Source organism: Schistocerca serialis, chromosome 7, assembly GCF_023864345.2.
Source record: "Schistocerca serialis cubense isolate TAMUIC-IGC-003099 chromosome 7, iqSchSeri2.2, whole genome shotgun sequence".
Taxonomy (NCBI): domain Eukaryota; kingdom Metazoa; phylum Arthropoda; class Insecta; order Orthoptera; family Acrididae; genus Schistocerca; species Schistocerca serialis.
This window is the reverse complement of record NC_064644.1, coordinates 190,807,952-190,831,284: the sequence shown is the minus strand read 5'-3', so window position 1 is coordinate 190,831,284 and position 23,333 is coordinate 190,807,952. Positions and strand designations below refer to the sequence as shown.

The 23,333-nt window shown below is 40.3% G+C and overlaps 1 protein-coding gene across 3 annotated transcripts in view; it reads right to left on the bottom strand.

Moving 5' to 3' along the window:
- LOC126412441 (Hermansky-Pudlak syndrome 5 protein homolog) overlaps window positions 1-23,333 on the bottom strand; it is a 74,742-nt gene that overhangs the window by 13,186 nt on the left and 38,223 nt on the right. For all 3 annotated transcript variants that reach the window (XM_050082040.1, XM_050082041.1, XM_050082042.1), the window contains 2 exons: window positions 19,269-22,078; window positions 5,875-6,001 (listed from right to left, as the gene is read on the bottom strand). In XM_050082040.1, the coding sequence (XP_049937997.1) occupies window positions 5,875-6,001; window positions 19,269-22,078 (2,937 nt within the window). The remainder of the gene's footprint in view (window positions 1-5,874; window positions 6,002-19,268; window positions 22,079-23,333) is intronic.

Below are 23,333 nucleotides of genomic sequence, written 5' to 3'. Positions count from 1 at the left end.
AGAGACACACTCAATATGGAGCCCTGCAGAACACCATTCTCCTGAATATATGGGGGAGGAGGGGGGGGGGACTAAGGGAGGCACCAACTTGGACATGGAAATTACGGAGCGACAGGAAATTCTGAATAAAAATTAGGAGTGGGCCCTGGAGACCCCACTCATACCAACGTGGCAAGGATATGATGTCACCAGGTCGTGTTGTATGCTTTAGGTAAGTCAAAAAAGACGGCAAATAGGTGTTGGTGTCTGGAAAAGGCTGTTCGGGTGGCAGACTCGAGGGACACAAGACTATCAGTGGTAGAGTGACCCTGGTGGAAGCCGTCCTGACATGAAGCCAGTAGGCCACGTGACTCCAGGACCCAACCCAATCACCGACACACCATATGTTCCAGCAACTTACAGTTAACGTTGGTGAGGCTGATGGGTCGATAGCTATCCACATCAAGCGGATTTTTACTGGGTTTTAGCACCGGAATGATGGTGCTCTCCCACCATTGTGATGGAAAGATGCCATCGCACCAGATCCGGTTGAAGATGACGAGTAGATATTGCTTGCAGTCAGATAAGAGAGGTTTATTCATCTGACTGTGGATCCGTGTGAAAGGCTTGGGGGCGGGGGGCGGGAGGCGGGGGGGGGGGGGGGGGTAGTTCTCTGATGCAGAGGTTCAGCAAAGTGCTCGGCAATTGTGTTTGCGGTCAATAGAGAGCACGCCATTCATATTAACGCCAGGGACAACTGTTGGGGTCTGGTACCCAAAAAGACGTCTAATCTTCGTCCAGACATGTACCTCTCCCAACACTCCTGTTTCTGTTGTTTTATAAGCAGGCGAACGTGGGCACAGAGCCGCTTAAAGGCTAGGGTGCCGGTTATGTCACTGTAGAGCTCGCCGATGCTCTTTAATTGACTCAGCGACTTCTGGCGACCACCAAGGGACTGTCTTTCACTGGGGGCACCCAAGAGAAAGAGGGATGGCATTTTCTGCCATGAAAATTATTGTTGTAGTGACCTGCTCAATCACATCGATGGCACCACGTGGGGGAGATTCAACGGTGAGAGCAGAGGTGAAGGCTACCCAGTCTGCCTTGTTTAAAGCCCATTTGGGTAGGCGTCCATGGGTATGATGCAGGGAGAGTGACAGGAAGATGAGGAAGTGGTCACTACCACACAGGTAGTCATGTGCTCTCCAGTGGATAGATTGGAGAAGTCCTGGGCTGCAAATTGATAAATCAATGGTCAAGTAAGTACCATGAGCCACAGTGAAATGTGTGGTGGCCCCAGTATTTAAGAGGCAGAAGTTGAGTTGTGACAGTAAATTTTTGACCTCCATACCTCAGCCAGCAAGCAAGGTGTCACCCCAAATGGGGTTATGCATGTTAAAATCTCCCAAAAGTAGGAAAGGTTTAGGGAGCTGATCAATCAGTGCAGCCAATACGTTCAGGGGTATCGCGCCATCTGGAGGGAGATATACGTTGCAGACAGTTATTTCCTGTTTCGTCCGTATCCTGACAGCCACAGCTACAAGAGGAGTTTGAAGGGTAACAGGTTCACTACATACCGAGTTTAGGACATAAACTCAAACTCCAACTGACACACTATTATATTCGCTATGGTTCTTGTAATATCCCCTGTAGCTGCAAAGGGCAGGGGTCCGCATTGTCAGGAACCAGGTTTCCTGGAGGGCAATGCAGAAAGCCGGTGTAAAGATTACCAGTTGCCATAGCTCAGCCACGTGGTGGAAAAAACCGCCGCAATTCCATTGGAGGATGACGTGATCGTGAGACTGGGAAGGCATGAAACACTCAAAGAGGCAGTCTACGCCTCAGGGTCATCTGCTGCTGCCGACTTATTTCCTGAACAGGCTATATCCATTGTGTCTGAGGGTCTGGCGAGATCTAAGTCCTCAGTGGATGCCAGAATCTTCACATCATCCTCAGATGCAGAGCTTGTAGGCAGGTGTGGTGTGGGTGCCACCGCAATTCCCTTGGTCTTAGAGGATCTTCTTTCTGGATTTCTCTCGCTGATTCTTGGGTTTCTCTGGCTGGGAGGGCTTCACTGATTCAGTCTCTGGGACTGAGGATGATAATGAAGCCCTACGACCAGCTGCTTTTGGGCACTTCAGCCACTGGCGGATGTCATCTGTCCCACTAGCAAAAACCTGGGAAGGGGGTGACCCAAGGGACCCCTTCCCAGTGAGAGGAGCTGAAGAAGACTTACACTTCTCAGGCCAAGAAGTGGGGACTGGTGTCCCCGATGGTTGGTGGGGACAGTGCTCCCGAGGTAGGTGGTGCAGGAACAACAGGGAGGGAAGTGCCCCCCACCATCAAGGGGGCAGGTGTAGTCTTCCGGCTCTGAGAGCCGACTGGAGCTCATGGAACTGATGGGGCTACAACTGTTCTCGTAGCGGCGGCATAAGAACAGGTCATAGCCACAGGATGTAGGTGCTCAAATTTCCTCTCGGCCTCAGTGTAGGTCATTCGGTCCAGGGTCTTGTATTCCACGATTTTCCTTTCTCGCTGTAAAATCCTGCAGTCTGGTAAGCAAGGAGAATGAGAATTCTCCACAGTTGACACATATGGGAGGTGGGGCATATGGAGTATTGGGATGGAATGGACGTCCACAATCTTGACATGTGATGCTGGAAATACAGTGGGAAGACATATGCCCGAACTTCCAGCACTTAAAGCACCACATTGGGGGAGGGATATACGGCTTGATATCACAGCAGTAGACCATCACTTTGACCTTCTCGGGTAATGTGTCACCCTCAAAAGCCAAGACAAAGGTACCGGTGGAAACCTGATTATCCCTCGGACCCCGATGGATGCGCCGGACGAAATGAACTCTCGTCACTTTAAGTTGGCACGCAGCTTGTTGTCAGACTGGAAAAGAAGGTCCCTTTGGAATATAATACCCTGGATCATATTTAAGTTCTTATGAGGTGCAATGGTAATGGAAACATCCCCCAACTTGTCGCAAGTGAGTAATGCCATGACTGAGGAGAGGCTGCTGTTTTTATCACGACTGACTGACCGCATTTTGGACAAGCCGTCCACCTCCACAAACTCGTCCTCTGAATGTTCTACAAAAAACTAAGGTTTCATCGAGACAAAGGAGTCCCCATCAGCTCTTATACATACTGATTCATGGATATTATCCTCGAGTTCCTCTATCGTATGAGGATTTGTTGTGTACACTTTGTCCTTCAGTGCACCCCACAAATAAAACTCTCAGGGAGTTAAATCAGGACTTGTAGTGAGCCAAATTGTGTTACTACTCACTCTTTCATCAAACACATCGTGAACTGCGTTCAAAGAAACAATGGCCGATTAGCCCTTGCTGAATCCTGTTGAAAAAATGCGAAGCTTCATTCTCTTTCACCCAGTTTGTTAAAAAAGGTCGCAAAATGTTTTGCACGAAACTTTCTCTTGTAATCGTCATTGAAAAAAAAAAAAAAAAAGGTCCTATTTTTCTGTCCCACTAATGTTGCACCACACCCCTATTTTCTGATCATGAAGGGGTTCCTCACGAAGAACCTGCACTACAATGTCAACAGTTTTGGGAATTAACATACTCATGAAAATGGAACCAAGCCTCATCTGAAAACAGAATGAGGTAATGATCAATTTCACCCTCATGAAATTGTCTTAAAACACTTTCACAAAACTTAAACCTGAGTGCAGGATCGTCAGGTCAAAACTTCTTGTACAACTGATACTTTATTGGGTCTTAGGCCACGCAGCTTAGTGCCTCTTTGTACAGAGGTGCATGATCTTCTGCGAGCACTGTACGTTCTCGTTTACACTTCTTGTCTTGAACACGTCCTGTTTCATGAAATTTATTCACTACTTTATAAACTGCATCACGACTCTGAACTCAAACACTTGTAAACTTCTGTTCAAACTACCTTCGAACAGTATGAGTAGACTCTGTAAACACATACGAACTGTAAGTAAACACTCATGGTGGAATTAAATAATTCACTCTTGCCATTGTTGCCTTTGAAAACTTCACTGTTACACTCATGATGCTTGTGTCACCGCTCGAATGACACTGGCTGACAAGGTCCGTATTTCTGTATGGCCCTCAGCCTAAAACCCACAAAAAAAGGGAGGGAGGCATAGGGTGGTCCTGTAGGACCCATTCGACTGGCAGGCGCAACTTCCATGGCCAGTCTGCAATGCCCAGGCATGTGATCATCAGATAAATGGAATACCCTGTATTACTAGAATCTGTTGATTGGCTAACAATACGAGCCCTTGACTACCAATCCATTCTGTGAAATCCATGTATCAATAGCACTTTCCATTTCATCAATATCTGTGGTGTAAGTTTTAGGTTATTCATCCTGTATAAGCAGTCTTGGTTAATCTAAAGGTAAGAACAAAGCAACAAATTATTACATCTACAGTTCTCTCTCTCTCTCTCTCTCTCTCTCTCTCTCTCTCTCTCAAGTTAGTGGTTTGTAACTATCTGATGATCTACAATAACGAACACATCACGACGTTATAATCCAGTAACAGAAAATAGGTTTTTGATGAACAGAAACAGGTGTATGAGAGAGAATGCTCAGAGTGAAATATCTGAATCATATAAAAATTAAAGCATAGTGAGAAACAGAGGGAATGATATAAAAGGAGGAGGCACAAAACTGGTGTTTTATATAGACTGATAAGGTCACTATCCTATGGAGAAAATTTCAAAATTAGTAGGTGTAAAGGAGAAGGGACAGAAACTGGAAACAAAATTGAAAAATTTATAAGATGGGTTGTACCTGGAATTTATGTATGAATACGAGAATGGAAGGATAAACGAACCCATGGAAGGGATAGTTTCATCCGAGATCAGGTAAATCCATTACAGGACTGACACAAACTTGCCTCCTGTGCTACCACACATACAGACCTATTCTACAGTATTAGTTTGCAGAATACCACAGTGTGTAATGGATACTGACTACTAGCAAATGTACCCAGGGTCATATGAAATGAAACTACAAAACAATTTTTTCACTTATTGGAAAATTAGCAAGTTCATCACAGATATAAATGGATTATTTTAGGAGATGTGAGAAAGGTTTGCAGTAGTGCTGATCTGATCGCAAGATAAAACTTTTAAAAAAAGTAATTGTTTCTGGGAATCAGATGATTCAAGCATGGAATTTGGTAAGAGAATGAATACATATTTATTGGTTTTATAAGTAACCATTATCATGCTTAGAACAAGAGCGGCAATTTGAAATATTTCTCATTATCTCATCTGTACCATTTTTAGTAGACAATAAAGAATTTTATAAATACAGTACAAACTGTTACATAAACAGGAGATAGAATTAACTCTGTTTACCTTATGAGACAATTTTTAAAAAAGACTGCATGTGGTGGAAATATAACTAAGAAGATAATGAATATTTTCTTATTTCTTTCAAAATAAATGCCTGGGCAAACAGCTACTTCGATAGAAATATTCCAGGAAATAAATATTCCACAGCTCAAGTTGGCTTCTTTATTCTGTCACAACCAGTTTCAAGGCTAAGCCTAATTATATTGTCTTCGATCAGCTCCTGCTTATTACTGTTAATATGGTGGAAAAATGTAGTTTCGTTTAACAGCCGTATGTAATTTCAAACTTCATTTCCATTATTTTTGTGGACTTTCTACAATCATGAATGCTGTTTGATGATGATGATGATGTCATTCTTTTGAAAATGAGACTTTTTTCTCAGAATTGGCTGTGACTAAATAAAGAATTCAACTAACCTGTGGACAGGTTATTTCCAGAAACATTATCATCAGCTGTGGAACCAGAATGATTTTCCCTGCAAGAATGGAGATGATCATGAAGTTCAATAGAAATGTTTTAACATGAGATATTACCTTTGATGAGAAAGTGGCGACTTTAGATGAATGTCCGGACAGCCCTTGTACTCTATCAACAACAGTACTTTGTAGTCCATCCTTTTTTACATTTACCATGGCTGCAAAGATGCAGGACTGGAAAAACCTGAAAAAAATTGGTCATGACAGGAAACAGTCCACAAAATGAGAGCAAAATTGTTCCCCTCCCCCATCACCCTTCAACATCTAAGTGCAGATAATGTTTTCAGCTAACATACATGTTAACAGTATGAAAATAAAATTATTTTCTTATGGATTTAATACACAGTGAATCAATATACACCAGCTGACCAAAAAAGTGAAGCACCCAGAATAATGATGATGATTATTAGTGTTTTAGGGCGCACAACAACAAGGTTATCAGCACCCGGTGAAGCACCCAGAAGACATGGCAGACGTCAATATAACTTAATACATGTACATATGATCAGCAAGTATCTAAATACATAGAGCTGCAATTCTCTGAGACAGGTACTATGGCCAACAGACTGCATTAGTGTCGTTCATGTTAAGTGTTGTTGATAAGTCTGATCCGGTATACAAGGGGTGTGAACAGTGTCAGGAGCTGAGAGGTCACTTTGAAGATCATGGAAATGACGCCTATGTGTAACAGCACCGTCAGCACCTGCCAGAGTTTGAAAGGAACCGCACTCTGGGTCTCCATTTGGCCAGCTGGTTGAATTGTGCATTATCCAGATTTGTGAAGGGTAGAAGGAAGATTAGAGCTTAACATCCCAGCAGAAGTGAAATAATTAGAGATGGAGCACAAGCTCAGATTACGAAATGATGGGGAAGGAAATCCACCTTGCCCTTTACAAAAGAACCATCCTAGAATTTGCCTGGAGCGATTTCACAAAATTACAGAAAACCTAAATCTGGATGGCTGGAAGCGGATCTGAACTGTCTTTCTCCCAAATGTAAGTCCAGTGTACTAACAACTGCGCCACCTCGGGCTGTTATCTTGGGTGTCACCTATGGTTCAGCCACCAATCAAATAACAATGTACCGTCCTTCTTGTACACCAGAAACACAACCACTGGGAGTTCACTATTCTCTGGGCTTAACGCCAAACATTACACAGTTCCTCAATAAGAGTTTCAATCGATGAGTGCACAGTACACTCTGGGCTATACCGCATCCCGACTGTTGAGTCACCTCGAGTGCATACACCACAGGCTACATTATGATACCCTATTAGGGCACACCAGCAGACTCAATTCAGTGACTACATCTAGCGTTAATGATATGGTTTATATCTTCTAAGAAACTTTTACTGTATACTGTGTCATTCTCACATCAAATCTGGACAATCCTTTACATGGATTATTCCGAAGCTGCTTTATGTTGAACTTGCTTGATGTGTTGTGTTAATAAGGTTCCATTGTTCTTCGGCTAGCCAGGGACATCCATTCATTAGTAGTAAGCATCTCTCTCATCAGTTGGTGACACAGATAAAACTTTTATATAACATTCTTGTCCTATCAGTAGTGAATGACTTCCTTTGTTCTGGGACCGTGAACCCTGACAATCAAGAACTCCCAGCTACATTCTGTCTCAAACCAAACCACTGGTTGGAGACTAGTAGCAGACAAAATAGTGAATTACTATCCCATATGTTGGACAGGTACCGTGATTTGGAAGCAAGGACTGCTGACGGTGTCACAGTGTGTTCAGCAATGAACCCACCATTCTGCACTACCCCAGACGAACACTGTTACCCTGTATAGCTGTGACCTGGAGAGGTCCCTTCTTCCTACTTTTTGGAGAGACACAGTGGTATTACTCGTTGCATCATGGTGTCGGGAGCCATTGTGTATGGCTTCCGGTCATGGTTCATAATGATTGAGGGAACTCTCACAGCACAATGGTAAGTAACAGACATCCTGTGTCCTCATCCTTGCCTCTCATGCAAATGTATTTAGGTGCAATTTTTCAAAGGAACTATGCACATTCACACAAAGCCCTATGAACTGCCTTAATGATGTTGCGATTCTTCCGTGGCCAGCAAAATCCCCAGACCTGTCTGGAACGGAACATGTGCGGGATCACTTAGGACATAAACTGTGCTAGTGATAGTATCAGAAGTCAGAATATTAAGAACCAGTTGTAGGCCACCTTGCCTCAGGAGAGGGTATTATGGCTTCTCAACGAAATCAATACATGCATCCAGACCACGAAAGGGCCACAGGGGAGAGGCTTCAACATCATATTGGGCTCATACTACCAAGTTCCTTGTAAACTTGAGTCAATTTGTAATCACTGAAATAACATTGTATATCTTCTCAACCCATGAAGTTTCACTTCGTTTCATCCTCACCTTCTGGGTTCTTCACTTTTTTTGTCATGCAGTGTATTTCATGAAAAGGACTTGACACACAAACTTAAATAGGGGCTTATTTTTAAATACAAAAGTATCGGTCAGGAATCAAATACTAAATACCTGCTTTCTTAATTAGGCACTTTCTACCTACAAGAGCAGAGCCACATGGAAAATGCTACAGATAGTGGAACAGAGTGACAGTACTCAAACAAACCAGTAATGGGAATGAAAGTGCAATTACCAAGATTTTTATTCATTCATAGTTGACACATAATGACAAATGAAACTTACTAATTAGGAAATTGGCAGTTTTATTGTAACACATATCTTCTCTTAAAGTTCAAGCAGTTTTCCAAGGATTCTACCAATATTAAACACACACACACACACACACACACACACACACACACACACACACACACTGGCAATACTAAACCGTAAACCTTTTCTATTACCAGAAGTGTTAAAATAATAGGCTACCTGGAAAGTTGTTTCCACCTTGTTATTAACAACAACATGTAATCAAATACTGTGTACACCTTATACCAGAATTGTCAGTTATTTCATAGCACATGAATTTTTTATACTGATGCATGAACTTCTGCACATACTCATCACAGCGCGATGCCACCAGTGGCCTTAAGCATGATTTGATGGTATCTTTGAAAATGCTGTAGTAAGAATAGCTCTTTTTTCAAGACAGAGGAGAGGTTCATATCACTGGGAGCTAAGTCATAACTATATCTAGCACAGCAAAGTAATTTCAATCTACAGCTTGTCAATCATTCTAGAATTTTTATTTAAATGCTTACATATGGAACCTATGTTTTATCACGTCACAATGTCACACAGAAAATGATCACCTTCATCTGCGCTCCACTGCAGAAATGTGATAGTTGAAGCAATTCTGAGGGTCTCACAATGACAAGAAAATTTTAGCAGATAAGTTGAGGTAGCTTAATCTGTATGTTATTACAGCTCACAACTGTTCACGGATGAGGAAATTTGTTGAATAATTACCGTAATTGCAAACTGCTAGTTTTCTCCATATATTCTGCCCATTTTTTGTATGACTTCATCAATGACTAAAGATGGTTGTCTATTCAATGCCTCATCGTGCACATCATTAGTCCATCCCCTAACATTCTACACAAATGTTTCACATCACTATCACTCATGACAACCTCTCCATACACTGCACAAATTTCACAGTGAATTTAAACCTTGTTCCTTCTGACAAAGTCCTTTATCACAACTCTGCCATCAAGGAATTCTTACAATGACATTACAATACACCTACTCTTTTGTGTGATTTATGTTTGGCAATATAAACTTTTCTAACATGAACAACAGAATCAGTTCAGTGAATACATGAGAGAGAATGAGGTTTATCTCTAACTACAATGCATAAAAGTGACCATCACTCTACAATAGTCATTTTCATTAAGTTTTTGAAAGAGTTTCAGGAATTAGTGACAAACAGCATGTTTTCTAGTAGGCCTACCGTTTAAGTCATTTCTTCTGGGAATCTCCCATTTACTGCAATTATACTTCATGTCTACATAGCTGTCCTGTAAGTAAATCACTACAGTGAAGGGAATATTAGACAAAACTGTCCACAACAATTACCTCAGTTCTGCGTAAGTCGTAATAACTGTAAGCCATTAAAACGCATCGGGCAAAACAAAAACCATTCATAAAAAAATATTTTTACCTATTCACCTGATTTGTAGCACCAAACAAAATATACCTTGGTTTTATGTAGTACACAGAAAGCCAAATGGAGAAAATAATGCAATAACTTCTAAAAACATTAAATCTTTCCTTGTGGTGGATATATCTATTGGCATAATAACAGTATTTGTGCCAGAGACAGAGAGAGATTCTTTTGCTTTTGGTTCAAATAAAATGCAAGAACAGCATAAAATCACCGTCCAAATATGCACAATGTAGTTTTACCAATTCTTCTTCAGGCAATGAAGACTTTGTAAATTGTGTTACTTAAAAAGATTTTTCATAAGCTGCGGTTACTACCTCATGTACTTCACAATCTAGCCCATAAAATGTGACTTAAGCTGAGATTATGAAATGGTCACAGCCACACAAAATCCCGACAGCTGACATTCTCTCATTAAATGCGGTAACTGGTGATGACGCAAACCGTTATTTTATTGTATCAGTCCAAAAATCCAAAACTTTTGTCTGTTTAATGTAATAAATGTACACTTTCTTTTCTTGGAACAGACATGATAGTGAAAAGTGGCTTGTTTTAATCTCTCTGCAAAGTAACCCTGTATGTTGTTGTTGTTGTTGTCTTCAGTCCAGAGACTGGTTTGATGCAGCTCTCCACGCTACTCTATCCTGTGCAAGTCTCTTCATCTCCAAGTACCTACTGCAATCTACAACCTTCTGAATCTGGTTAGTGTATTTATCTCTTGGTCTTCCTCTATAATTTTTACTCTCCATGCTGTCCTTCAACACTAAATTGGTATACCTTGATGCCTCAGAAAATTGTCCTAGCAACCGATCCCTTCTTCTAGTCAAGTTGTGCTACAAATTCCTCTTTTCCCCAGTTCTGTTCAGTACCTCCGCATTTGTTACATGATATATCCATCTAGCCTTCAGCATTCTTCTGTAGCACTACATTTCAAAAACTTCTATTCTCTTCTTGTCTAAAGTTTTTATCATCAATGTTTCACTTCCATACATTGCTACATTCCATACAAATACTTTCAGAAACGACTTCCCGACACTGAAATCTATACTCGATGTTAACAAATTTCTCTTCTTCAGAAATGCTTTCCTTGCCACTGCCAGTCTACATTTTATATCCTCTTTACTTTGACCATCATCATTTATTTTGATCCCCAAACAGAAAAACTCCTTTATTACTTTAAGTGCCTCTTTCCTGATCTAATTCCCTCAGCATCACTCAATTTAATTCTACTACATTCCATTACTCTTGTTTTGTTGATGTTCATCTTATATCCTCCTTTCAACACACAGTCTATTCCATTCAACTGCTTTTCCAGGTCCTTTGCTGTCTATGGCAGAATTACAATGTCATTGGCAAACCTCAAAGTTTTTTTTTCCTTTTCCATGGATTTTAATTCCTACTCCAAATTTTTCTTTTGTTTCCTTTACTGCTTGCTCAATACACAGATTGCATAACATTGGGTATACGCTACAACACTGTCTCACTCGCTTCTCAACCATTGCTTCCCTATCGTGCCCCTCGACTCTTATAGCTGCCATCTGGTTTCTGTACAAATTGTATATAGCCTTTCGCTCCCTGCATTTTATAGCCTTTCGCTCCCTGCATTTTAACCATGCCGCCTTCAGAATTTGAAAGAGAGTATTCCAGTCAACAGTGTCAAAAGCTTTCTCTAAGTCTACAAATGCTAGAAACGTAGGTTTGCCATTCCTTGATCTATCTTCTATGATAAGTTGTAGGGTCGGTATTGCCTCACATGTTCCATTTCTACGGAATCCAAACTGATCTTCCCCGAGCTCTGCTCCAATGAGTTTTTCCATCCATCTGTAAAGAATTCATGTTAGTATTTTGCAGCCGTGACTTATTAAAGTGATAGTTCGGTAATTTTCACACCTGTCAACACCTGCCAATACCTGCCATCTTTGGTATTGGAAGTATTATATTCTTCTTGAAGTCTGAGGGTATTTCGCCTGTCTCATACATCTTGCTCACCAGATGGTAGAGTTTTGTCAGGGATGGCTTTCCCAAGGCTATCAGCAGTTCTAATGTAATGTTGTCTACTCCTAGGACCTTGTTTCGACTTAGGTCTTTCAGTTCTCTGTGAAACCACGGAGTATCATATCTTGCATTTCATCTACGCTCTTTTCCATTTCCATAATATTGCTCTCAAGTACACTGCCTTTGTGTAGGCCCACTATATACTCCTTCCCCCTTTATGCTTTCACTTCTTTCTTTAGGATGGTTTTCCACCTGAGCTCTTGATATTCATATAAGTTGTTCTCTTTTCTCCAAAGGTCTCTTTAATTTTCCTGTAGGCAGTATATATTTTAACCTAATGATATATGCCTCTACATCCTTACATTCGTCCTCTAGCCATCCCTCCTTAGCCTTTTCACCCTTTTTGTTGCTCTCATTTTTGATACATTTGTATTCCTTTTTAACTGCTTCATTTACTCCATTTTTATATTTTCTCCTTTCATCAATTAAATTCAGTATTCTTCTGTTGCACAAGGATTTTTGCTAGTACTCATCTTTTTACCTACTTGATCCTCTGCTACCTTCATTATTTTATCTCTCAAAAATACCCTTTCTCCTTCTACTGTATTTCTTTCCCCCGTTCTTGTCAATCATTCCCTAATGCTCTCTCTGAAACTCTCTACAACCTCTGGTTCTTTCACTTTATCCAGGTCCCATCTCCTTAAATTCCCACCCTTTTGCAGTTTCTTTAGTTTTTATCTACAGTTCATAACCAATAAAGTTATGCTCTGTACACAGTTCTACAAGGTGGCTTCCTCTTTCATTACTTATCCCCATTCCATACTAAAGAACTACTTTTCGTTGTCTTCCTTTTCCTACTATCGAATTCCAGTTCCCCATCACAATTAAATTTTTGTCTCCCTTCACAATCTGAATAATTTAATTTATCTCATCAAACATTTCTTCAATCTCTTCGTCATCTGCGGAGCTAGTTGTCATATAAGCTTTTACTACTGTGGTAGGCATGGGCTTTGTGTCTATCTTGGCTACAATAAAGCATTCAGTATGCTGTTCGCAGTAGCTTACGCACGCTCCTATATTTTTATTCATTATTAAACCCACTCCTGCATTACTCCCATTTGATTATGTATTTATAACCCTGTATTCACCTGACCGTAAGTCTTGTTCCTCCTGCCACCGAACTTCACTAATTCCCATTATATCCGACTTTAGCCTACACATTTTCCTTTCTAAATTTTCTAACCTACCTGCCTGATTAAGGGATCGGACATTCCACACTCCGATCTGTAGAACACAAGTTTTGTTTCTCCTGATAACGACATACTCCTGAGTAGTCCCTGCTCGGAGATCCGAATCGTGGGACTATTTTACCTCCGCAATAGTTTACTAAAGAGGATGCCATCATCATTCAACCATACAGTAACGCTGAATGCCCTAGGGAAAGATTACAGCTGTAGTTTCCCCTTGTTTTCAGCCACTCGCAATACCAGCACAGCAAGGCCATTTTGGTTAATGTTATAAGGCCAGATCAGTCAATCATCCTGACTATTGCCCCAGCAACTACTGAAAAGGCTGCTGCCCCTCTTCAGGAACCACATATTTGTCTGGCCTCTCAACAGATACCCATCCACTGCTGTTGCACCTATGGTATGGCTATCTGTATCACTGAGGCATTCCCCACGAATGGCAAGGTTCGTGGTTCATGTACTGACATTACAGGGTCAAAACTTTGTAATACTGTTATTTCTCAGAGTTGGTAATCTCACTTCTTTGCATATGTGACAAGGTTTGACTAAAATCCCATGCTTCTTCGACATGAGATTGTATTTTTATTCTGAATTCAGAAAGAAATAATTTCACCTGCCTTTTAACAAAGTTTATAAAAATGACAACTAAATTCACAACATTGTTTATGGCAGTGGTCTTCTCAAACATAAATACAATAATGACTGGCTATTATCTTTGATTTTGAAGCACACTGCTGGGAGGGGGGTAAACACTTTAGCTGTTTCCAATTCACTCAAGATTTATTGCTGCAACAGTGCATATGGAGCACATGAAATGATTATATTTACAGACCAATGGCAGAAGCAGTTCTGAGGTACCAGGTATCCATCCACTCTCAAACACCCATATTAGTACTTGATGAAGTTTCCATGGGTGGCAATGCTGGTGCTGACTCTGGAATCCAGTCAACTATACAGATGGTGAATACTGTCCTAAGATCTGTTATTCCACATCTGCTTGACCTGTTCATGTAGTTCTGCAAGAGCTGCTGGTTGAAAAATTGCACTAGTTACTTCTCACCTGTCACATCCCACATGTGCTAGATTGGAGACAAGTCTGGAGGTCATGTTAGCCAGGGAAGTTGCACGTCTTGCAGAGCATGCTGAGTTTCAGTGGCAGTGTGTGGGCGAACATTATCCTGTTGGGTAGACACATCACCTTCCTATTACAATAATGACAAAAGAACGGGTCTACCAACATTCTGCATGTACCGAGCACTGATTAGTATGCCCTCCGGAAACACAAAGGGTGAACGAGAGTTGCAGCGTGTTGCATCCCAGACCGTAAGGCCTGGGATGGGGTCAGCGTGTCTTTGACAAATTCACTCTACAAGACAACACTCACCAAAACTGCGATGTATACACAACCAACAATCATTTGCATGCAGGCAGAGTCTGCTTTAATCGCTGAAGGCCACAGTGTGCCATTCCATCTTCCAAGAGATCCTCTGACAGCACCAGTCCAGCAGTGCACATTGATGCTGTGGCGTGACTGGAAGACAGGCTAGAGGTGTGTGTGCCCATGGTTCCATTGCCAGTAACAGGTTCACAACAGTTTGTATTGACACATCTGGACTTACAAGACCTCCTAGCTGTGCTGTGACAGCTATACAATCCACCCCTGTTGCCCTTACAATACAATGATCCTGGCACGCATCTGTGCTGTGTGGACATCCAGAACCTTATCTATCGATCTGAGAATGTTCACGTGATCACTGATATCAGCACTGTTGCACAACTGACACAGCACATCCAACTTGCGTAGCAATTTTCTGAAAGGACCATCCCACAACTTTGAAGGCCACAGTTTCAACCCTTTCAAAGCCACTCAGTTGGCTGTAGGAAACACAGGTGCATCTTCCTGGCACAATTGCCTGCTCACTTCACATGTTTGCACCACACTGAGCCTTTTGGATATGAGCATTCCCTATTAAAGGGTAGACATAGCTGGCGCTCTTGTACCTATGCCAATATGATACCTCTTGGCAAACGATACTGAAACTATTATCAGTACATCTACTATCCCTCCAGGTGACATATGCCATCATCAGATCAAAATAGACATTGTCTTTGGATGTGTATTATTTTTCTTTTTTTCTGGAAATGTACATCTGTCAGTGATTATAATACACATAAAATGAAAATTCAATTAATAAAACATTTAATATTACTGAGACACACAAAGGCTAGCCAGTACTTACCTGCAGGAGGCTCAATCCCAATACATGTAACAGAAATACTGCAAGGCAATTTCTTCTAGTTTTTGGAACCATAACCTCCTAGAAAGGAAGTAGGATTGATTGGAGAAGGTAGGTGTGGGAAGGTAATTTCAACTGCAATCAGAGACAGGCCCACATGTTGTGAAATGGAAGGGAAGCAGGTAGAATCCCAATAAAAATGTATTATTTTTTCCCTTTTCCCACTTTTCATTTACTCTTCCTCTTTTAATCTATTTTTACTTTTGTTTCCTTTTCTAACCACTTTTACTTTCACTTCCTCTTTTAACTTATTTTTACTCTGTTCCTTCTGTCTCTGAAGTGAAGCTGGCATAGTGTTTACCACTGCACTACCAGTGACATTTTTGCCACACTTCCTCCCCTACCTACGGTTTGAGTGACTTCTCACTCAACTCCCCCCACCCTACGGTTTGAGTGACCTCTCACTCAACTCCCCCCTCCCCCCACCCCCCTCCCCCTCCCCTCTGTTGTGGGCAGATACATGTGATTATAGAAACTGTGACAATATTGATTATCCATGACTTAATCTGTTTGATATTCCATGCGAAATGTTCCTTTGTGTGAAATAAATCGATGTACTGTAATCATGGTGCTGTACATCCATAATATTCTGGTGCTGAAACTTGGAACAAATTACAATTTCCTGTGTGATATTAACAATTAATGGCTTACTTCACCCTGCAGCAAACAAGAGATGACATCTAATATAATATGATCACATGAATTGCTTGCTTCAAAATAGTGTTTGTCGTAGATTCGGAGACTCTCTCTTATACTAAAAGTTTGACGCCTTCACCCTGTGTAGCTAATTTGACAGCAAAAGCTTCTTTCATTATACATCTGAGCATAGACTGTCAGATTTCTAAGCAGGACTTACCACAGAAAGCCCATTTGGCAATTTTGAACACTACACAGAAGCTCATTTCATTACATGATGCTATTCATAATATTCTCTGTGAGCACAAATATGACCAGACATGCTCAACTGCTAGGAATATGCAAGACTTCATAGCTATTTAAAAAAAAAAAAAAAAAAAAAAAAAAAAAAAAAAAAAACACTTCAAGTTTCAGGATATTTTAGTCAAAGTCCAGTGCACAAGCATACTCGGGATTTTATTATTGGTGATCTTCAAAATTTTGTAAATCATTATTTGGAGCTTTAAAAGTGTCTTTATATGTCTATATTTGATGTTAATTATTAGAGAATATTTTCATTAATAAAAATGTATTTTTTAACATAATTTGAAAAAAAATGTTAAGGCAAGGGGGTTAACTCCACACGAAAATGATATTTAACTTGTAGGTCCCTGTGGTTACATCGTGTTCAGAGAGGCACAGAACACCTATTACTTCAGAATTTTCCATATCATCTGTGCATGCAATAAGCTAATCTATTTTGTTTTTCAACTCTCTAATGTTCTGATGAAACAAACTTTATTTTTCTGGAAACTGTTACATGTATTATGGTTTTGTACTGCTCCAATTTCTTTCAGCACTCTTTGTTTGTGATCTGACTCTAGACTAAAAAATGTGCCCCCTTGGTTCCAGCAATTACAGGGATTCTGTCTTGTGTGCTTGTGCCACACACTGTCAGGTGGCTTGCGGAGTATGGATGTAGATGTAGACAAAAGTGTAGAAGGAAATTATATCACAATTGATGAAAAGATTACACACCACTTTCCCAGCTACCTTTCAATCTTAACTGCAGCCTCGCACAAAGGACTTGCTAAAATGCACAAAACAAATTTTCCTCGAGCTGCTTTACTTTTTGAAGATAACATGTATATGGATCATTATGTAGCAGGTGCTGGTGATGACAATTCAGTGATTAACTTACATTACATGTTTACCTCACCCATGGCATAAATCAGTCCATCTATGGCGAAGTGGGCCACAAATTCAGGCCAACTGATTGCCATATTTCAATCAGAATGTGTTGTGAAGGCTACAGATATGGAGTACTTGGGGGCCATAGGACACAGAGGCTGACAGACATGCTCAGACTGTCCACAATGTCATTGACAATATTAGAGAATGTCCTGGCATAAAGTGAGAAGTACTTCGAAGCACTGCCAGATTCTAGACCCACTGGGTCTGTTGTTGCCTGTGTCCCTCATGGCAAAAATAGTTTACCAGAAATTTGGCCAAGAAGAACTGAATAGGACAAACTCTTACCTCTTGAACCTTCCATATGCTTGTAAATGTGGATATAAACTTTGCCAGCACGTTCGCACATAAAAATGCCCTGAAGGGTTGGTGTTTCTGAAGACACTGAATGAGAAATCCATGTATTTTCTGATACATCAGAAAAGGTATAAGGTGCAGTCCTTTATGTATGACATCACTACAAACATAAAATCAATTCATTTAGTTTGCAGTAAAGGCTGACAACCTTCCATCAAGAGAAAAAAGTTCCCATGTCTGGAGCTTCTAGCAACATTTCTTGGTTCAAGACTACTTCATTATCTCAGTAAGGCCACGAGCTATGACACAGGTTGTGCAACACTGTGGACTGACTCAACTGTAGCCTTAGGAAGGATACGAAATGACCAAAATTGATGGAAGGCCTTTGTGTCAAACCATGTTATCGACATATAATGACGAAGAAATCCATCACAGTGGAGACACAACCCTTGTGAGGAAAACCCAACTGATCAGATCTCCAGAGGTACCACTGCAGACAAACTTCAGCACACTACTATATGGTTCCATAGGCCTGCTTGGTTAGCAATGAATCCGACACAGTAGGATTCTGGGAACAGATGGTGGGATCTGTCAAACGCTGCCTGAGAAACGTTTTAGGACAGTCACAGTTAGATGAATGAAGGTCTCAACACAATCCTGGTCAAAGGAAGCAGCACTAAATTCTAGACCTATTATTCAAGGGGGAAAGAAATCTCAACCACTGAAACCTGCACATTTCCTTGTAGGTGAGCGACTCACAACATTACCCACAGGCCCAGAACCACCAGTTACAAAGGATATGTCCAAGGAGTTTCAATGACAGCAGAAGATGGTTGAACATATCTACAACAGGTGGAAGAAAGCATACCTGATTCTGCTCAAAAACTTTCATGAAGCTCATCAACCAAGGTCAGGTTCAGGAAGACTTCAGTTGGGTGATGTCATTCTTCTTCAAGAGGATGTTTGCCCATAGCACTTGTGGAGTAAGGTGCAGGTAGATCTTCATGAGAGAAGAGACAGGAAGATGTGAACTGTAACATTATGAACTTCTGAAGGGTCCATAACCTCACGTCCCATTCAACTGCTCATTTCTCTTGAAACTGACCAGGTTGGGGAAGATGTTGCAGATCGATATTTGTAATTACATACACTCTGACAATACTGATTATCCATGACTTTATATGATACATATTTCATGATGCACATTCCTTTGTGTCAAATAATCAAATGTTGTATTGGAATCATAGTGTTGAGTGTCCATAACATCACTCTAATCAATTCGTCCTTTCTCCCACAAAAAGGAAGCTATTTTAAACGTTTTATTTCACAGTACTTGGAATTGCGCCTCCTAATGTTAGTTACTGCCTGATCACAGTAAAAATATCGATGAATCACCATGTTATTTTTAATATTCAAATTTACATTATTAGTTTGTTTTGGGATTCAACATTAATCAAGCAAGGTAGATAACTAAAAGGACAGAAAATCAAATGTGTTATTACTTAAGGTATTATACGGCAATTACAAACACACTGGTCAGACAAATTAAGAAATCAAATGTATGTATAAGACATACAACATTCTAGAATAAAGTATTTTATTAAATTAATTAATTAATACTGTACTGCACTTACTTTGCATCAAGTTCACCAGGCTGAATCTGTGGACTATGCTTCTTGAAGAGAGAGGTTGCTCCATGAGGGCCCAGGCTTTTGACAATCAAAGCACCCAACAAAGAGAGAGACAGTGAACCATGGAAATCCTTTTCTACCGTAAACGGGTAGCTACAGCCCAGGCAAATACCAGAGCGAAAAGTAAACACCAGAGATAAAACATGATTCCAGAAACTTACATCTGCTTCAGACAGATATTCTTCTAAATCTTGTATACTGCCCAACTGCACAATCAATTTTAAGTCTGTATCTGACCTATCACACTTCTTATGTAACATATTAAACCATAAATGAGGAATCTGTTTGCACAGAAGTAATGCTCGCTCATGATCAGTCCTCTGAAAGTAATCTAAAACAATTGTACCTATTTCAATAAATTTAACTTTCTCACTACTCGGTGTTTCCAGAGGATATCCACACTTGCATGTCTTTCCACAATCCTGGTTCACTGATTCTAAAGCTGCGGTGATGAAATTTGCAAGGAAGCTGTCATGTACCGAATCCAGTACAGTGTTTCTGAAGTTAGGCAATTTAACAACACAAGAGAGGAAGAGAAAATGGCAGTGACGTTTTGCAGATTGTTCACTTTCACCATGTTTCACCATATATTGCTCCAACTTTATGGCTAAATAACAAATATCCTTTACATACATTTCCTTTCGAACTGAATTGTACATTTCGGTCTGACCCATTTGCATTGTAATGAACAGAGCATTAAGTAGCAGCAATTCTGACCAACCATTGCTACTGTCACTCTTCTCTATACTTCTAGGACCAAGAAAATTTGAAGCACCTGTCTGGACTATATTTAGTAACACAGAAAGAGAGGTAAAGTAACAAGGCACTTCCAGTTTCCTTAAATCATCAAGAACGGTCTCAGGCTCAATTATTTCTGAACACAATGACAAAAATCTACCAATAGCAACATCTAATTTTAAACTATCTTGTGAAATAACAGTAAAGTAGTCTTTTAGAGAGCTTTCTGGCAGTTCTATATCATATAAGAAGTCTTTTAAGTGTTTGACTAGAGATTTATGCTTCAAAACATCATGAACTAAGAGTTTCATAGTTTCAAGTCTCTCTGGAGAAAAGTAGTGGTGAAATGGAAAGGCTGTTCCCACTACCAAAGAATCAACACTTTCATCCAAATGTTCACTTTCATCTTTAAAATGTGAACTGTCACCTTTGCTACAATCTAGTTTAGTATTCCTTCTGTTTATATAATGGTTATATTTACAAGAAATTGCTATGACACTACTACAAAAATTCATTCTTAGTGATTCCGTATCAGCAATATCCATTCTATGATATTCATCACAGATGTTAATTAAATCAGACACATTCAAATTTGGATACTCCAAGACACTTTGTTTTTCGTATGCTCTTTCTGAATTAACAAGAGAATTATCTTCAGTTAACTGACAATGAGACAAAGCTTCAGATGGCTGAGAAGAGTTTTCTTGAGCGAAATTCTTGACCTTGTCTTCCAGAAACTGCCACTTCTGTTTCAGAGACTTTGTACTGTTGGTAATTGTCCATGTAACTGATTGTCCTATTTCTCTCAGTGCTTGAACTGCTTCCTGGGATGGTACAGCAGATGTTTGAAAATCATCACTACATTTGCTATCAGGGTCCACATAATTTCCACAACTTTCTTCTGTTATCCATTTATTCATGTTGTTATCAACAAAAGGACGTTGCTGATCAATCAAACTATTTGTCACATCTGGCAGAGAACTGTGACTGACACATCTTTTGCTGTTCTCAAGTTCATTAACTGTTTCTAATTTGTGTGCACTGTTTCTTTCAGGGGAGAGACTTAGTGATCTTGATTTATCTTTGAGATGTTCCGTTCTTCTTACATTAGGGATTTCGGAAACAGTGTTGTTCTCATTGCACAGAAAGTAATCATTACCGACAATGAAAATTCCTGAATCAAGGCGCTGAGCTATCTGTTTCTGTTCAGCATGTTTTGACAATTCTTTGAGAAGTGGTGATAGTGACAGGACTAAATCTTGATCAAGTTCCAACTTTTCTGTAAGATCTGCTAACACACACAGTTTCGGAGACGTGTTTATTGCTTCCAATAACCATTTCTCATGAAGTTTACACATTAGGCCACATAATGTATACTGTTTACGAAAGTACAGTAGTAACAAGAATTTCTCCAATGGATGAAGTGTAAGTACATGCATTTTCCCTGTGGCCGTCCAAACGTAAATGCTATTGTCTACTGTGCCAGCATCCACAATATCAGTAAAGCTGTTATTCCACAGAATCACTCTGGCTGTATACGGATCAAAAATGTAAAGTCCATCACTTTTGAAAGTAAAGAGAAAACTATCAGATAAAGTGAGCAGCTTAGCAAAATTAAATGACTGCTGATTCCAACAGACACTGGAACCTTCTAAACTGACTGGCAAATTCTGACTAGAATAACTTATAACTGGTTCTGGAGGTACAGCAAGAGCAAGTTTGAACTGATGTGTGCTCAGAACAGTTCCATCTGATGCAGCTTCCCAAATACGTGATCCAGGTCGAGCACAAAACATATGTGGTTGCCTATCTTCAACATGCTTTGCAAAGCAGCCTCCAAATTCCCCTTCCCGAAGCTTCTGCCCTATCTGCCTATATTGTTCTCTAATTGTATCACAGATAAATGATCGTGTGAGTGTTGACACCAACAGAAGTCCATCCTGTCCATCCATTTGTACCACACGTGAATCAAGCTGCATAAGCTGGAATGATGGTGTGCTAAAAACATTCTTCCCCTGCAAATAACAATATTGTTACATTTAATACTTACAGCACAAAAAACACTGTTTCTGTGTATAAATAAACATTACTATAATCACTTTCCATAGCAGATTACAAAACAGGCATTTCACAGACGATGAAAGATTCAGAAGATGTAACTAGGAGCTCAGTACTCAGTATCATATGAGATACAACAATGATTGATTTTTACTACAAAATAAAAACAATCATACAACAAAATAATATGCATTCTATCAACACCTGGCAACAGACTCCTCCCAGGCATTTATCAATATATAGTTAAATTAACAATACTGAAAGTACCAGCCCTATCATAAGCATCAGTGATGCACACTAAAAATGCAGAACCAATAAGAAGATACTTATTGTCATTTCCAGTATGAAGCTTTCTTTTCAGCAGAAACATTGTATTGGATAAGACAAGGGATGATGGAGAAAGAATAAAACTCAAAACCATGCAGTTAGTATAGTCTGTCTATAACTGGAAGAGCAAGCAACATTTGTGGTGGGGGAAATGGTCTCTCCCAGAAAAATGTTCAGGGCTGGTTTAAGAACATTTTTCCATGCAAGAAATGCAGATCTGGCCTCCAGCCTACTACCCTCCCCCTTCCCCTTCCCCTGACATTACATTAGTAGCCTTTCCCTGGGCTACAGACATTCTTCTAATTCAAAAAATAAACTTTTTGATTAAGCATCCATGTAACGGGATTCAAATTTCACCCAAGTGCTCATGATTCACATCAGCCTATGCACATTAATGCCATTTATTCAAAGCCCTCTGCTTCACATGCTTCTACTGCTCTTCGTGTGACTCACATTTCGCCAGACACTTCCTCTCACATTCAACACGGTGCGAGAAAACTTTCTGTGACTTTGAACATTTGTGGACGTTCTGTTCCCATGCAACTGGACACTGGTGTGTCAGTTTCTTTACCGAACCAGTGTCAGTTTCTTTACCGAACCAATCAACGTATGACTTGCTTGGTTTGGTCCCACTTCGTCTTTCGAATTCCACACTGACTGCATTATTTGGACAGGAAATCCGCTCTAGTGATGCTACAAACATTTTTGGCACGGACGCATTTGAACTTTTTGGCCTCGCAATTCAGGACAATGTACTTTGCATCAACACTAGTGACCATGCAGACAGTGTTGCCGCACTGTGCGATGATTTTGCTGAACTCTCTTCTGATGGCCTTGGTTGTGCCACAGACTTTGCAGCGGATGTTGTAGTTAAAGAAAATGCCA